General features: G+C 40.3%; 1 protein-coding gene across 1 annotated transcript in view; it reads right to left on the bottom strand.

The window, feature by feature from the left end:
* Nucleotides 1–15,672, bottom strand: part of GDPD4 (glycerophosphodiester phosphodiesterase domain containing 4) — a 107,999-nt gene that overhangs the window by 66,006 nt on the left and 26,321 nt on the right. The window contains exons 4-8 of the mRNA XM_064575849.1: nucleotides 12,577–12,675; nucleotides 12,412–12,505; nucleotides 11,525–11,602; nucleotides 10,602–10,747; nucleotides 10,143–10,225 (exon numbers count right to left, since the gene is read on the bottom strand). Of these exons, the coding sequence (XP_064431919.1) occupies nucleotides 10,143–10,225; nucleotides 10,602–10,747; nucleotides 11,525–11,602; nucleotides 12,412–12,505; nucleotides 12,577–12,675 (500 nt within the window). The remainder of the gene's footprint in view (nucleotides 1–10,142; nucleotides 10,226–10,601; nucleotides 10,748–11,524; nucleotides 11,603–12,411; nucleotides 12,506–12,576; nucleotides 12,676–15,672) is intronic.

Here is a 15,672-nt window from a genome sequence, read left to right as displayed (position 1 = left end):
CTTAAAATTGTTACATCATCCTCTTCGATTGTCACCTTTATTATTATAGACTGTCCTTCTTTGTCTCTTGTTACACTCTTTGTTTTAAAGTTTATTTTGCCCAATATAAGTAACAAGCCATAAGAGACTTTAACGATAGAGAACAAACTGAGGGTGGGGGATGGGCTACATGGGTGTTGGGTATTGAGGAAGGCACTTGTTATGATGAGCACTGGGTGTTGTATGTAAGTGATGAATCACTGAATACTACTCCAGAAACCAATATTGCACTGTATGTTAACTACTTAAAATTTAAATTATTTTAAAAAAAGAAACAAATGAACAAAGGAAAAAAAAGAGACAAACCAAGAATCAGACTCTTAACATAGAGAACAAATAGAAGATTACTAGAGGGGGGTGGGTAGGGAGGTGGGTGAAATAGGTGAAAGGGAGTAAGAGTACACTTAACATGATAAGCACTGAGTAATGCATAGAACATTTTTTTTAAGGTTTTATTTATTTGACAGAGAATGAGAGACAGAGAGAGCAAGAGCATGCATAAGCAGGGGGAGCTGCAGAGGGAGAGGGAGAGGCAGACTCCCCGCTGAGCAGGGAGCCCGATGCAGGGCTCAATCCCAGGACCCCGGGACCGTGACCTGAGCCAAAGGCAGCCGTTTAACTGACTGAGCCACCGAGGCACCCCTTGAACTTCTGATCACTATATTGTACACCTCAAACTAATATAACACCGTATATTAACTACACTAGAATTAAAAAAAATTTAAATTTTTTTAAAACATGAAAAAAGTTTATTTTGCCCAATATAAGTATTGGGACTCTGGATTTCTTTGGACATCCATCTGCATGATAAATGTTTTTCCAGTCCCTCACTTTCAATTTGCAGGCTTCTTGAGGTCTGAAAATATCCTGTGTAGGCAGCATATAGATGGGTCTTTTTTTTTTTTTTATCCACTTGGTCACCCTATGGCTTTTGATTGGAACATTTAGTCATTTACATTCAAAGTAATTACTGATAGATATGTTTGACTTTTTGTTACTGGTTGTTTTGTAGTTTTTCTCTGATCCTTTCTTCTCTCTCTTTTATGATTTGCTGGTTTTCTTAGTGATATACTTGGACTCCTTCCTCTTTATTCTTTGCATACCTATTAGTGGTTTTTAATTTGTGGTTACCATTAGGTTTGTATATAACATCTTCTGCATAAAGCGGTCTACACTAAGTTGACTATCATTTAAGTTCAAACCCATTCTTTACTCCTTTTTTCCCATTTTAAGTATATGGTGTCATATTTTACATCCTTTCATGAATCCCTTGACTGTTTTTTTTACAGAAATACTTTTTTAAAAATTTAATTTAATTTTACTGTGTTATGTTAGTCACCATACATCATTAGTTTTTGATGTAGTGATCCACAATTCATTATTTTCGTATAACACCCAGTGCTCCATGCACTATGGGCCCTCAATACCCATCACCAGGCTAACCCATCCCCCCCACCCGCCTCCCCTCTAAAACCCTCAGTTTGTTTCTCAGAGTCCACAGTCTCTCATGGTTTGTCTCCTGTCCGATTCCCCCCTCCTTCATTTTTCCCTTCATTCTCCTAATGTCCTCCATGCTATTCCTTACCACAAATAACTGAAACAATATGATGATTGACTTTCTCTGCTTGACTTATTTCACTTAGCATAATCTCCTCTAGTCCCATCCATGTTGATGCAAAAGTTGGGTATTAATCCTTTCTGATGGCTGAGTAATATTCCATTGTATATATGGACCACATCTTCTTTATCCATTCGTCTGTTGAAGGGCATCTCAGCTCTTTCCACAGTTTGGCTATTGTGGACATTGCTGCTATGAACATTGGGGTGCATATGGCTCTTCTTTTCACTACATCTGTGTTTTGGGGGTAAATACCCAGTAGTGCAATTGCTGGGTCAATGGGGTAACTCTATTTTTAAATTTTGAGGAACCTCCACAATGTTTTCCAAAGTGGCTGTACCAACTTGCATTCCCACCAGCAGTGTAAGAGGGTTCCCCTTTCTCCACAACCTCTCCATTTGTTGTTTCTTGCCTTGTCAATTTTTGCCATTCTAACTGGTGTAAGGTGGTATCTCAATGTGGTTTTGATTTGAATTTCCCTGATGGCTAATGATGATGAACATTTTTTCATGTGTCTGTTAGCCATTGTATGTCTTCTTTGGAGAAGTATCTGTTCATGTCTTCTGCCCATTTTTTGATTTGATTATTTGTTTTTTGGGTGTTGAGTTTGAGAAGTGCTTTATAGATCTTGGAAATCAGTGCTTTGTCTGTAGTGTCATTTGCAAATATCTTCTCCCATTCTCTGGGCTGCCTCTTTGTTTTGTTGACTGCTTCCTTTGCTGTGCAGAAGCTTTTTATCTTGATGAAGTCCCAAAAGTTCATTTTTGCTTTTGTTTCACTTGCCTTTGGAGATGTATCTTGAAAGAAGTTGCTGTGGCTGATGTCAAAGAGGTTACTGCCTATGTTCTCCTCTAGGATTTTGATGGATTCCCAACTCACATTGAGGTCTTTCATCCATTTTGAATTTATCTTTGTGTATGGTGTTAGAGAATGGCTGAGTTTTATTCTTCTGTATATAGGTTGTCCAATTTCCCCAGCACCATTTATTGAAGAGACTGTCTTTTTTCCACTGCATATTTTTTCCTGCTTTGTCAAAAATTATTTGACCACAGAGTTGAGGGTCCATATCTGGGCTCTCTATTCTGTTCCATTGGTATATATGTCTGTTTTTGTGCCAGTGCCATGCTGTCTTGGTGATCACTGCTTTGTAATATAGCTTGAAATCAGCAACATGATGCCCCAGCTTTGTTTTTCTTTTTCAACATTTCCTTGGTGATTCAGGGTCTTTTCTGATTCCATATAAATTTTGGGATTGTTTATTCCAGCACTTTGAAAAATGTCATTGGAATTTTGATCAGGATGGCGTTGAAGGTATAGATTGCTCTGGGTAGCATAGACATTTTAACAATATTTATTCTTCCGATCCTTGAGCATGGAATGTTTTTCCATCTTTTTGTGTCTTCTTCAGTTTCTTTCATGAGTGTTCTGTAGTTCCTAGAGTACAGATCTTTTACCTCTTTTGTTAAGTTTATTCCGAGGTATCTTATGGTTTTTGGTGCTATTGTAAATGGAATCTTTTCTCTAATTTCTCTTTCTACAGTGGCATTGTTAGTGTATAAGAAAGCAACTGACTTCTGTGCATTGATTTTGTATCCTGCCATATTACTGAATTGCTGGATGAGTTCTAGTAATTTGGGGGTGGAGTCTTGGATTTTCCACATAAAGTATCAAGACATCTGTGAAGAGAGAGAGTTTGACTTCTTCTTTGCCAGTTTGAATACCTTTTATTTCTTTTTGTTGTCTGATTGCTGTTGCTTGGACTTCTAGTACTACGTTGAACAATAGTGGCGAGAGTGGGCATCCTTGTCGTGTTCCTGATCTTAAGGGAAAGGCTCTCAGTTTTTCCCCATTGAAGATGATATTCGCTGCAGGTTTTTCATAGATAGATTTTATGAACTTGAGGAATGTTCCCTCTATCCCTATATTCTGAAGACTTTTAATCAGGGAAGGATGCTGTATTTTGTCAAATGCTTTTTCTGCATCAATTGAGAGGACCATATGGTTCTTCTTTCTCCTCTTATTAATGTATTCTAGCACATTGATTGATTTGCAAATGTTGAACCACCCTTGCATCCAGGAAATAAATCCCACTTGGTTGTGGTGGATGATCCTTAATGTATTGTTGGATCCTATTAGCTAGGATTTTGTTGAGAATTTTGGAATCCATGTTCATCAGGGATATCAGTCTGAAATTCTCCTTTTTGATGGGGTCTTTGCCTGGTTTGGGGATTAAGGTAATGCTGGCCTCATAGAATGAGTCTGGAAGCTTTCTTTCTAAAGGTTTCTATTTTCTGAAACAGCTTCAGGAGAATAGGTATTATTTCTCCTTTGAATGTTTGGTAGAATTCCCCAGGGAATCCATCAGGCCCTGGACTCCTGAATTTTGGGAGGTTTTTGTTCACTACTTCAATCTTGTTACTGGTTACTGACCGATTCAGGTTGTCAGTTTCAGTCTGTTTCAGTCTTGGGAGTTCATACGTTTCCAGGAAGGCATCCTTTTATTCCAGGTTGCTCAACTTATTGGCATATAGTTGTTTATAATAATTTCTAATAATTGTTTCTATTTCTTTGGTGTTAGTCATGATCTCTCCCCTTTCATTTATAATTTTATTAATTTGGGTCCTTTCTCTTTTCTGTTGGATAAGTCCGGCCAGTGGTTTATTGATCTTATTAATTCTTTCAAAGAACCAGCTTCTAGTTCATTGATCTGATCTACTGTGTTTCTGGTTTCTAATTCATTGATCTCTGCTCTAATCTTATTTTTTTTTTAAGATTTTATTTATTTATTCATGAGAGACAGAGTGAGAGAGAAAGGCAGAGGGAGAAGTAGGCTCTCAAGGAGCAGGGAGCCCGATGCGGGACTCAATCCCAGGACCCTGAGATCATGACCTGAGCCAAAGGCAGACACTTAACCATCTGAGCCACCCAGGCGCCCTCTGCTCTAATCCCAATTATTTCTCTTCTAATGCATGGCTTAGGCATCGTTTGTTGCTTTTTCTCTAGTTCTTTAAGATGTAAAGTTAGTTGGTGAATTCGGGATTTTTCTATTTTTTTGAGTGAGGCTCAGATGGCTATGTATTTTCCCCTTAGGACCGCCTTTGCAGTATCCCATAGGTTTTGGACTGATGTATTTTCATTCTCATTGGTTTCCATGAATTGTTTAAGTTCTTTTTTGATTTCTTGGTTGGCCCAAACATTATGAGCAGAGGTCTTTAGCTTCCATGTGTTTGAATTTCTTCCAAATTTTTCTTGTGATTGAGTTCCAGTTTTAAAGCATTATGGTCTGAGAATATGCAGGGAATAATCTCAATCTTTTGGTATCAATTGAGACCTGATTTGTGACCCAGTATGTGGTCTATTCTGGAGAAAGTTCCGTGTGTGCTTGAGAAGAATCAGTATTCTGTTGTTTTCAGGTGGAATGTTCTATATATATCTATGAGGTCCATCTGGTCCAGTGTGTCATTCAAAGCTCTTGTTTCTTTGTTGATTTTCTGCTTAGATGATCTGTCTATTGCTGAGAGTGGAGTATTGCGGTCTCCTACAATTAACTTATTGTTATCAATATGACTCTTCATTTTGTTTAACAGTTGGCTTATGTAGATGGATGCTCCCATGTTGGGGGCATAGATATTTACAATTGTTAGATCTTCTTGTTGGATAGACCCTTTAAGAATGATATAGTGTCCTTCTGTGTCTCTAACCACAGTCTTTAGCTTAAAATCTACCTTGTCTGATATAAGAATTGCTACCCCAGCTTTCTTTTGAGGTCCGCTGGCATGGAAGATGGATCTCCATCCCTTCACTTTCCGTCTGGATGTATCTTTAGGTTCAAAATGAGTCTCTTGTAGACAGCATATGGATGGATCCTGTCTTTTTAGCCAATCTGCAACTCTGTGCCATTTTATGGGAGCATTTAGGCCATTCACGTTGAGAGTGATTATTGAAAGATATGAATTTATTGTCGTCATGTTGCCTATGAACACCGTGTTTCTACAGATTGTCTCTATAAATTTCTGTTCTATATCACTCTTGGGGTCTTTCTCCTTTTATAGAACCCCGCTTAATATTTCTTGCAGGGCCGGCTTAGTGGTCACATATTCTTTCAGTTTCTGCCAGTCTTGGAAGTTCTGCATCTATCCATCCATTCTAAATGACAGCCTTGCTGGATAAAGTATTCTTGGCTGCATGTTCTTCTCGTTTAGTACCCTGAATATATCTTGCCAGCCGTTTCTGGCTTGCCAGGTCTCTGTGGATAGGTCTGATGTTATTCTGATGTTCCTCCCTCTGTACTTAAGGAATCTCTTCCCCCTAATTGCCCTTAAGATGGTTTCCTTGGTTCTAAGATTTGCGAGTTTTACTATTACATGTTAGGGCATTGGCCTGTTTTCTTTGATCTTGGGAAGGGTCCTCTCTGCCTCTAGGACACGAATGTTTGTTTCATTCCCCAGATTAGAGAAGTTCTCAGCTACGATTTGCTCAAATATATCTTCTAGTCCTTTCCCTCCACCCATCAGGGATCCCAATAATTCTGACATTGGAATGTTTCATGGTGTCACTAATTTCTCTGATTCTATTTTCACAGATTTTGAGTTGTTTTTCCCTGGCCTCCTGTTTTTTCTTCTTTTCTATTAATTGGTCTTCTACTAGATCACTAATTCGGTCTTCTGCCTCGCTTACCCTAGCCGTTTTATCTAGATTGAATTGGATCTCATTGATAGCATTATTAAGTTCTGCCAGTTCAGCTTTCATTTCTGCCCTTAGAGACTTTATGTTGCCATTAATCAATTTCTCCATTCTAGCTATTGTCTTCACAAGTGCTACCCTGAATTCCATCTACAATATCTTGGTTATATCTGTATCCATTTGTAAATCTGCGGCAGAAGTCACAGTCTCTGAGTCTTTCCTATTTTGGGGGTTCCTCCTCCTAGTTATTCTGTTGAGGGATGGCTGAGGGAATGTACAGAGTCCAAATTATTGACCAAAACCCAAGCAAGATGCACCTGTTTTATAGGGACCTTACGGTTGCCAGCCTTTTGTTCTCCCAGCCTGTCTTCTGGGGGAGGGCCCTGCCGCACTGTTACTCAGGCAACCCTGTTTGGGCAGAGTTGCCCTGCCCCCTGTGGCGGGGGATGGGCTCAGTGAAAACCGGTTTTGGGGAGGCTTTTATTCTCTGGCGGCTTTCCCTGGCAGCTTTCTGTGTCTCTTCTGAGAGTCTGAGCAGAAGAGATCATTTCCAACCCTCTGCCTCAGAGCAGAGAGATCGCAGTCTGTTCTTCAGTGAGCTCTACAGTACAGTACCTCTGTTTCTGTCTGTGCTGCAATAAACTGCAGCATCCTGGGTTGTGCACCCCTCAGCAGTTCTCCCAGTCCTCACCTTGAGGTTGGGGCACGTCTCTGCCCTTTGTCCTTCTAAAACTGCCAGCCATCCCCAGTTTGCACGAGCAGCACTGCCGCTCCAGGTTTCAGTCTGGGGAGATGCCCTAAAGTCCTTTCCCCACTGCTACCGGTCTGCGAGTCTGTGCCCTGTCCCCAGCGTGGGAGGCTTTATCACACTGGCGGTGTAGGATCCCTCCCCCTTCCGTTTATCTTCGGATATGTGCCCGCGGAATCACGGCTCCCAGCTTCATACCTCGAAACCAACCGCCTGCGATATTCTGTTTGTAGAGATCCAGATATGTCTTCTTACATCTCAGGCTGATTTTGTGGGTGTTCAGAGTGGTCTGGTAGATATCCAGCTCAATTCCAGGGACTGGTTGGAATAGGGTCCCTACTCCTCCGCCATCTTTTCCTGAACCAGAAATACTTATTTTTACTGTTCTTGTGTTTCCTACTTTTCATACTCTCACTTATGGTCTTTCCTTTCCACTCAAAGCGTCCCCTTTAATATTTCATGAAGGGCTGGTTTAGTGGTCATGAACTTTAGTTTTTGTTTGAGAAACTCTTTATCTCTCCTATTCTGAATGATAGCCTTGCTGGAAAGAGTATTCTTGGCTGTTGATTATTCCGTTTCGGCACTTGGACTATATTATATCACTCGCTTCTGGCTTGCAGTTTCTGCTGAAACATCTGACACAGGGTTTCTCTTGTATATAGCTGTGTTTGCTCTTGCTGTTTTCACAATTTTTTTTGCTTTATCACTACGTTATGCCATTTTGATTACTATGTGTCTTGGTGTGGACTTACTTTGGCTGATTTTTGGTGGGGGGATCTCTGTGCCTCCTGGATCTTGCTACCTGTTTCCTTTGCCAGATTAGGGAAGTTTTCAGCTCTTAATTCTTCAAATAAATTTTCTGCCCCCTTTTCTCTCTCTTCTTTTGGGAACCCTATAATGTGAATGTTATTACGCTTGATGGACTCACTGAGTTCCCTAAGTCTATTCTCATGTTCATAAATCTTTTTTCCTCATTTGTTCAGTTTGATTGTTTTCCATTACTCTTCTAGTTCATTAAATTGTTCCTCTGCTTTCAGCCTGCTATTTATTTCATCAAGTATATTTTTATTGATTGTGTTCTTCAACTCTGAATGGTTCTTTATGTTTTCTGTCTCTCTCAGGCATATTACTTGTATCTGTTTTGCTTAGTTCTCTTCCTGTGTTTTTGTCCTGTTCTTTCATTTGTGACATATTCCTCTGTCTCTTCATTTTGCCTAGCTCTCTGTGTCTGTTTCTTTGTGTTAGGAAAGTCAGCTACATCTCTTATTCTTGAAAGTAGTGGGCAGGATGTGCACTTTTAAGTAGGTGAATTTTGTCCATTTTTGTTTGTTTTGTTTTTTGGTAACTCTGAAAAAATAGGGTGGAATGTGCTTATTGCATTTCATCTGGAACAGAAGTTCCAGTAGCTGTACTTGATACTTTTGTACTCCCCAGGATCCTCTTACCTCTTTTGGTAGTTAGCCACATTTTAATACTTATTAATTCTTGATATTACATTTTTCCTGTTCAAGTTACTGGTGTGCTATTCATGTCCTGACTGGACTCTGGCTGATATGCAATTTTTGGTAATCATAAAGCTTAGGGTATGACCATGAATGTGGATGGTGCAGGGACAATGAGCAAAGAAACTGAGGGGTTGGAAGGGTCACCTACATCAAAGTTGAAGTCACAGAAGTAACAGGAGAGAGTAAGACGCCAGGGTTCACCGACTCAGCACCTTTACCACATTTTGCCGTGGACAAGAGGCATTTCAACAAATGAACCCAGCTCTGATAGACTATCCATTTTCAATCCTGAGTCAAACATTCTGCATGAAACAGCTGTCATTGTTGGGTAACATCAAGAACCCCACTCAGGGGTCAGAAAATCTAGTTCTAATTCCAGATTTATTATGTACATTCTAGCCTTATGACTTCAGTAATATATTTCTCTTATTTGAATCTAGGTTCAAAATACATTTCCTCATCTGTGAAATAGAAGGTTCATTTCTCTTCTGTTTCCCCCTTAGAAGGGCTGTAAAGGCAGTTTGTACACACCACATTATCTAAAATACCCATGCTAGAGATGAAGCCTTTCCACTTCCAGCTGCTCAGGTACATATAGGTTCTACAGCAAAGCATGTCTTTTGTCCTCGCCCCTGCTCTGATCCAAGTCTTCTTTTGTTTCCCTTTGGACAATGCTACAGCCTACCATCCATCTCCCTGACAATTCTCCCTCATATACTTCGCAATAAGTCTTTCTAAAACAATAAATATATCCTCTAAAATCTACCATAGCTGCCCATTACACATTTAGGGATCTCTTTGATCCAGCCTCAGTGAGCCTTACAGCCATACCTCCTCCTCACATAGCCCTCTCCTGTCCCCAAAGCATATCACTTTAGGAATCCATACAGGTTAGCTTGCTGATCTACAAACTTGTTATTTCTCATTTAGATTCCTTTGAATAAACTGTTGCATTTACCCAGAATACCTTCTTTCCCCACCTTTGATTGGTAAAATAATATATTTTCCTCAAGATAACATAAACACAATTCTAAGGCCACAGTGGTCTTTCCCTTCATTGAGGTTCCACTGCATTTGACTAATTCTTCTCTGGAAGAACTCACCACAATGGTTTTATACTCTGTTTTTAAACATGCTATGTCTCCTTCACTGGCTAGAAACATCTCTTAGGCAGGGCTACATATTATTTGCCCCTCTCTAGCACCCAGAAGAAGGCCTGGAATACAGTAGGTGCCCAGGGAACATTAAGTAGATTGCTAAGGTAGTGCATGGGGTTAAAATGTCAGCATGGTTTGCAATGAGGACAAATTTGAATTATATATGGAGACTATATAGTGTGTGTATGATTTATGAGACTATGTTTGAGAATGTAGGGGTACAGATATATGGTTTGTAAGGAAGAAGTGGTTTGTGTGTGTGCTCTGTGCATATGTGCCATACGAACACAGGAGAAACTTCCCAGGGCTTGCCCTCTCTACAACTTGGGTCCCTACTTGTCTTCCATGGCATTGGCCTTAACTCCTCCCCACCCCAGCCCCTGCTTTCCTACCTTAATTGTACATCACTCTCCAGCCCATAGGCCCCTTGTTCAACAGCTTTCTCAAAGGACATCATGGTATTCTCAGGCCCCAGCTGTGGAAGAAAATAACATCAGTCACCATGCCTCAGGGTCTTTTCCCTCAATATCCCTTTTATGGCTGGGAGGGAGCCCAGTAATGAAAGGGCTTTAGGAAAATGAGTTTGGATGCCTTGGCTCTTTTTTCAAAGAGCCTCCCTATATTCTCCTCTACCCAGATTCTGGGACTTTGCTCATCTGAGGTAATGTCACTGGGCGCAGTACAGAAAAATAAGTTAGGTGATTGGGTTCATATTCAACCTCTACAATTAACTCATTCTTGTCATTTCAAGCCAACCCCTTTTCCTTTCCAGGGGTTACCATGCTTCTGAGGTCCCATTCTCTCACCCACACACCCCATGTATACCTCTACCCACCCATGCTCAGACCTACCATGGGTGCACCTCTATGTCCAAAGAAGTCTGGCTTGGGTCCCAATTTACCCTCCTCCTGAATGCAGGGAGAATGAATCCCCAGTGGCATAACATAGAGACATAAAAGGATAAGGAAAAAAGGCAATCCAATAGCCACCTGTAGAGCTGAAAAAGTTGGAAGAGAGAGAAGTGAGAACAAAGCAGAAGTGGGATGGAGAACCATCTCAAGCAACTAACTACCCAACAGTAAATACCCAGTCTATTGGTTTCATTGACTCTGTGGACTGGCTGATTTACTCTCTATTTCTGTCACATCCCTGCTTATTTTCAGTGATTTTAAAGTATAGGGATATCCAAACATCAGCAATACCATTAAGAAAAAATTACTGGAACTCTAAATTTATAAAGGAATGAACTGTGAAGGACATAAGATGGAGAAAATGTTAAGGAATACCTTCTCAGAAGGAAGAGTAGTTTGGCTGGTTCTGAGAAAGCCCTGAAGCCTGTAAAGATAAGCCTAAAATGCCCATATTTAAGACACTGCAAAATAGTGGAAGGAGCACTAGTTGACAGAAATCTTAGTTCAAAGCCACAGTCTACCAATTTCTAATTGTGTGACTAAGGACATGTTGTTTAACCTCTCTGCATCTTCATTTTCTTCATTCTGAAAAATGGAGGTTTCTTGCTACTAAAATCTACCTCATAGAATTGATATAACAGTAATGAGTCATAATAGGTAATCAATAAATATTAGGTATTTGCTCCTCTTTCTCTCTCTCCTACACACCCCCCCCCACACACAGCCTGTCCACAATATCTGTTATCACTGGTCATTTCCCCAACACTTACTATTTTAGACCTCTGAGAATTTTACACATTTGCATATTTTTAAGTTACCACTTATGCTCCAATCACTTGCAAATCTAGATATCCAGCTCTAACCTCTCAACTTTGTGAGTATATTACATCTCTTGGTTCTTTCTCTGTCATAATAGGTCATCTTGTATCTTCTGATTCTAGCTAAAATTTAGGAAATGAAAAAGAGTTCATTACTATCTCTTTTAAGATCCTGCCCCAGAAATATTGCCTAAAATTTACTTCCACTTACTCATACACGCATGTACAAGCACACAATGGCAAAAGTATCAATCCAGTCTTTCTTTTGCCTGCATCCTCCCACAAGTCAGGAAGCAAACACTACTTATTTAACCAAGAGTAAAAAGAGAGACAGTAAAGAAAGGAAGATCCTACTTTTTTAGTAAAGGTGCTACGAGAAAATTTTATTCTCAAAACGACTTAGTATACAGCTCTGATTCTCTTTTGTTTCCATATTAGGAATGGAGAGGCAATCAGTGGCTGAGGCAGACATTTCTGCTTCTGCTGTGAGTCAGGGACTCACGGGAGACTGCTTTGAATTACTAGGATGGAACAAGGGATATCCGGACCTATCATAAGTTCATTAGTTGAAACTAGTAATATCTGATACAAACTAAACTTAATGTGACTTGTACAATCATTCTGGTCAAATAAAATTAAAATGTACCTCTATTCTCACCCCACCCTTAATCCATTCCCAGACAATCTATAACAACATAGAGAAAATTCTTATTTTTCTAGAAGAATCCCTCTTAAGAAATGGCTAGGGAAATGCTATGACAAGCCACATATGGTTGTGAGTTCGACCACAAAGAGCATGTAGGAGTAACAAGCTAAATGAATTTCAAAGAGGTGTACTGGTGGCAATCTACCAAACTCGCATTTTGCTAATAGAGAATACAAGCTAAAGTCAAAGCTCAAAGAAACAGGTAAGATTCTACCACATGACATACCTTCTTCTTCCAAATGGATCAAGTAGAAGCCTACAGGCCAGGAAAGGATAACCATCACAGTTATGCTGCTCAGGTGCACGTAGGGAGCAAAGATCTGGGAGAAAGCCAAAAGTTAGGTTGAATACATCTAGACAGACAGCGCTAGACCTATAGGATGATGCTTACCTGCAGTGACAGCCCAGCTGTCAGCCACCTTTCTTCCCAGTACTTGCATAAAATCCACAAAAAAAATGAGCATATCAGAATCACTAGCAGAACCACGATCTGGGGAAACAGAAAGAATCTCCTGACTTCTAGGCACTAGGACTGAATCAGAACTGTTCTTGGGAATTGTATATGTGTCCCAACAATATCAGTGACCTCATTTCCTCATCCTTTTACTCTAACTATCTTGCAAATCTTCAATATGGAATGGATCCAACCACTTACCTTCTCCGTGCATAAATAAGTCTTTGCTGGACAGCATGGCTGGGAAAAAAATTACCCAGCTATGTGGTCTGATGCCTTTACTGATTTATAGTCTCCAGGCTCAACTGTGCCCTTAACATTGCTTAGCACCTTTCACCCACCTTCAACAGTGGCCATTACAAATGTTCACTACTTTTCTATATGACTCAATACAATCACAAATAAATAGTATTTTGTAATTGCCTTTTCAATGTATGCCTTCCCCAACAGACTATAATGTTCATGATATCAAGGATGATGTTTATGATTATATCCTTACTGCCTTGCAGAATGTTTGGCACATAGTAGGCGGCCAATAAATATTTGTTGAACAAAGGGAAACAAAAATCTGCCTGCCAGAACACTACACACTTCACAGAGAAAAAAACATTGAGACAAAGAAAACACAACTTTATCTCCTTAAATGTATAGTTTTTTTACATCTGTACTGTCCTCGAAAGAGTGTTTAGTTACCTCCTTTCCATAATCTATTTATTAAAGTAATTGAATCCATAATTAAACCTTCTCATAAAATACCTCCAGGCTTTGCTGGCTTAAATGGCTAATTTACAAAACACTTAAGGAATAAATATTTCCAATCCTTAACAAACTTTTCCAGAGAATAGACAAAGAGGGAACATATTCTGACTTGTCTTACACAGCCAACAAAACATTCACGCCCAGATTCAACAAGGACATTACAAAAAAGAAAAAGTACAGGTACACTTCAGACATAACTGCAGATTCAGTTCCAGATCACCACAATAAAGCCATTATTACAATAAAGCAAGTCAGATGAATTTTTTGCTTTCCAGTGCATATAAAAGTTATGCTTACACTATACTATAGTCAATTAAGTGTACAATAGCATTATATCTTAAAAAACAACATATAGGGAGGAGGAGCAAGATGGTGGAGGAGTAGGAGACCTAAATTTCTTCTGGTCCCAGGAATTCATCTAGATAGTTACCAAACCATTCTGAACACCTACAAACTGAACAGGAGATTGAAGAAAAGAATAGCAGCAATTCTATGAACAGAAAAGCAACCACTTTCTGGAAGGCAGGACATGCAGAGGAGTGAATCCAAGGTGATATTCAAGAAGATACACTGCAGAGGGAGGGAGCCTCCGTCAGCCGGCTACCAGTAAGTGATAGAGCAGCAGAGCACAAAATCGCAACTTTTAGGGCGCCTGGGTGGCTCAGTTGGTTAAGCGACTGCCTTCGGCTCAGGTCATGATCCTGGAGTCCCGGGATCGAGTCCCACATCGGGCTCCCTGCTCGGCAGGGAGTCTGCTTCTCTCTCTGACCCTCCCCCCCTCTCATGTGCTCTCTCTCTCATTCTCTCTGTCAAATAAATAAATAAAATCTTAAAAAAAAAAAATCGCAACTTTTAGAAGTCTGCTCCACTGACGGGCATTGCTCCAGTGGCTAAGAGGGGTATGGAACCCTCACTGGGACAGTGTGGTCTCAGGACCCTTGGGATCACATGAAGACCAAGGGTGCATGAGTGCAGCAGAACTCCCAGGTATCAAAGCAGGGAAGCCAGCTAAAAAGACGGAGCTGAGGAGTGGGCTCTCAGCTCGGAGTTGTCATAAACCGTGATCTGCGGCCCATTCGGGCTGCTGTTCATCGAGCCGGGACCCAACAAGCGGCAGATCCGGGGAGACTCCCCTTCTTCCCCCAGGAGGAGTGGCACGGGAAAACACTGCAGGAATCTGCTGGGTTTGGAGACTCCAAACGGGGTCATGTGCCAGAGACAAATGCTCAGTCACAAGCCGGGTGAGCTCGGAGAGCGGCCGGAGACCAGGGAGACAGGAGTGATGGACTGCTTTTCTCTGAGGGCTCACTGAGGAGTGGGGCCCTGAGTTCTTGGCTCCTCCCAAGATGTTGGTTGAAAAAGGAAAGAAGAAAAATTCAATGTAAGTTTTTCTTTCTTTAAAATTTTGAGATACAGTTTCTTTTAACAGACCAAAATATACCCTAAATCTAGTGTATGGCTTTGTTCTAGTCTCCCACCTGATCACATTTTCTCCTTTTTTAAAAAATTTTTTTCTTTCTTTTTTCAACCAACTTCTTATCTTATTGATTCCTTTTTTAAAATCTTTTTTTTTTTTTCCTTTTATTCCCCCTGGTTTCGGGTCTCTTCTGATTTGTTTAGTGTATATTTTTCTGGGGTCGTTGTTACCCTTTTAGCATTTTGTTCTCTCATTCATCTATTCTCCTCTGGATAAAATGACAAGATGAAAAAACTCACCTCAAAAACAAGAACAAGAGGCAGTTCCAACAGCCACGGACCTAATCAATATGGACATTAGTAAGATGTCGGAACTAGAGTTCAGAATGACGATTATAAAGATACTAGCTGGGTTTCAAAAAAGCATGGAAGATACTAGAGAATCCCTTTATGGAGAAATAAAAGAACTAAAATCTAACCAAGTTGAAATCAAAAGGGATATTAATGAGGTGCAATAAAAAATGAAGGCTCTACCAAGATGTCCATCGACAAATGAATGGATAAAGAAGATGTGGTATATATATATACAATGGAATATTATGCAGCCATCAAAACGAATGACGTCTTGCCATTTGCAACGACATGGATGGAACTGGAGGATGTTATGCTGAACGAAATAATTCAATCAGAGAAAGACATGTACCGTATGACCTCACTGATATGAGGAATTCTTAATCTCAGGAAACAAACTGAGGGTTGCTGGAGTGGTGGGGGGTGGAAGGGATGGGGTGGCTGGGTGATAGACATTGGGGAGGGTATGTACTATGGTGAGCGCTGTGAAGTGTGCAAGACTGTTGA

The sequence above is a fragment of the Mirounga angustirostris genome, unplaced genomic scaffold, assembly GCF_029215605.1.
Source record: "Mirounga angustirostris isolate CCGP_5_RB_7025 unplaced genomic scaffold, mMirAng1.0.hap1 SCAF_13, whole genome shotgun sequence".
NCBI lineage: Eukaryota > Metazoa > Chordata > Mammalia > Carnivora > Phocidae > Mirounga > Mirounga angustirostris.
The sequence above is the reverse complement of the archived record's forward strand: the minus strand, read 5'-3'. Positions and strand labels throughout refer to the sequence as shown.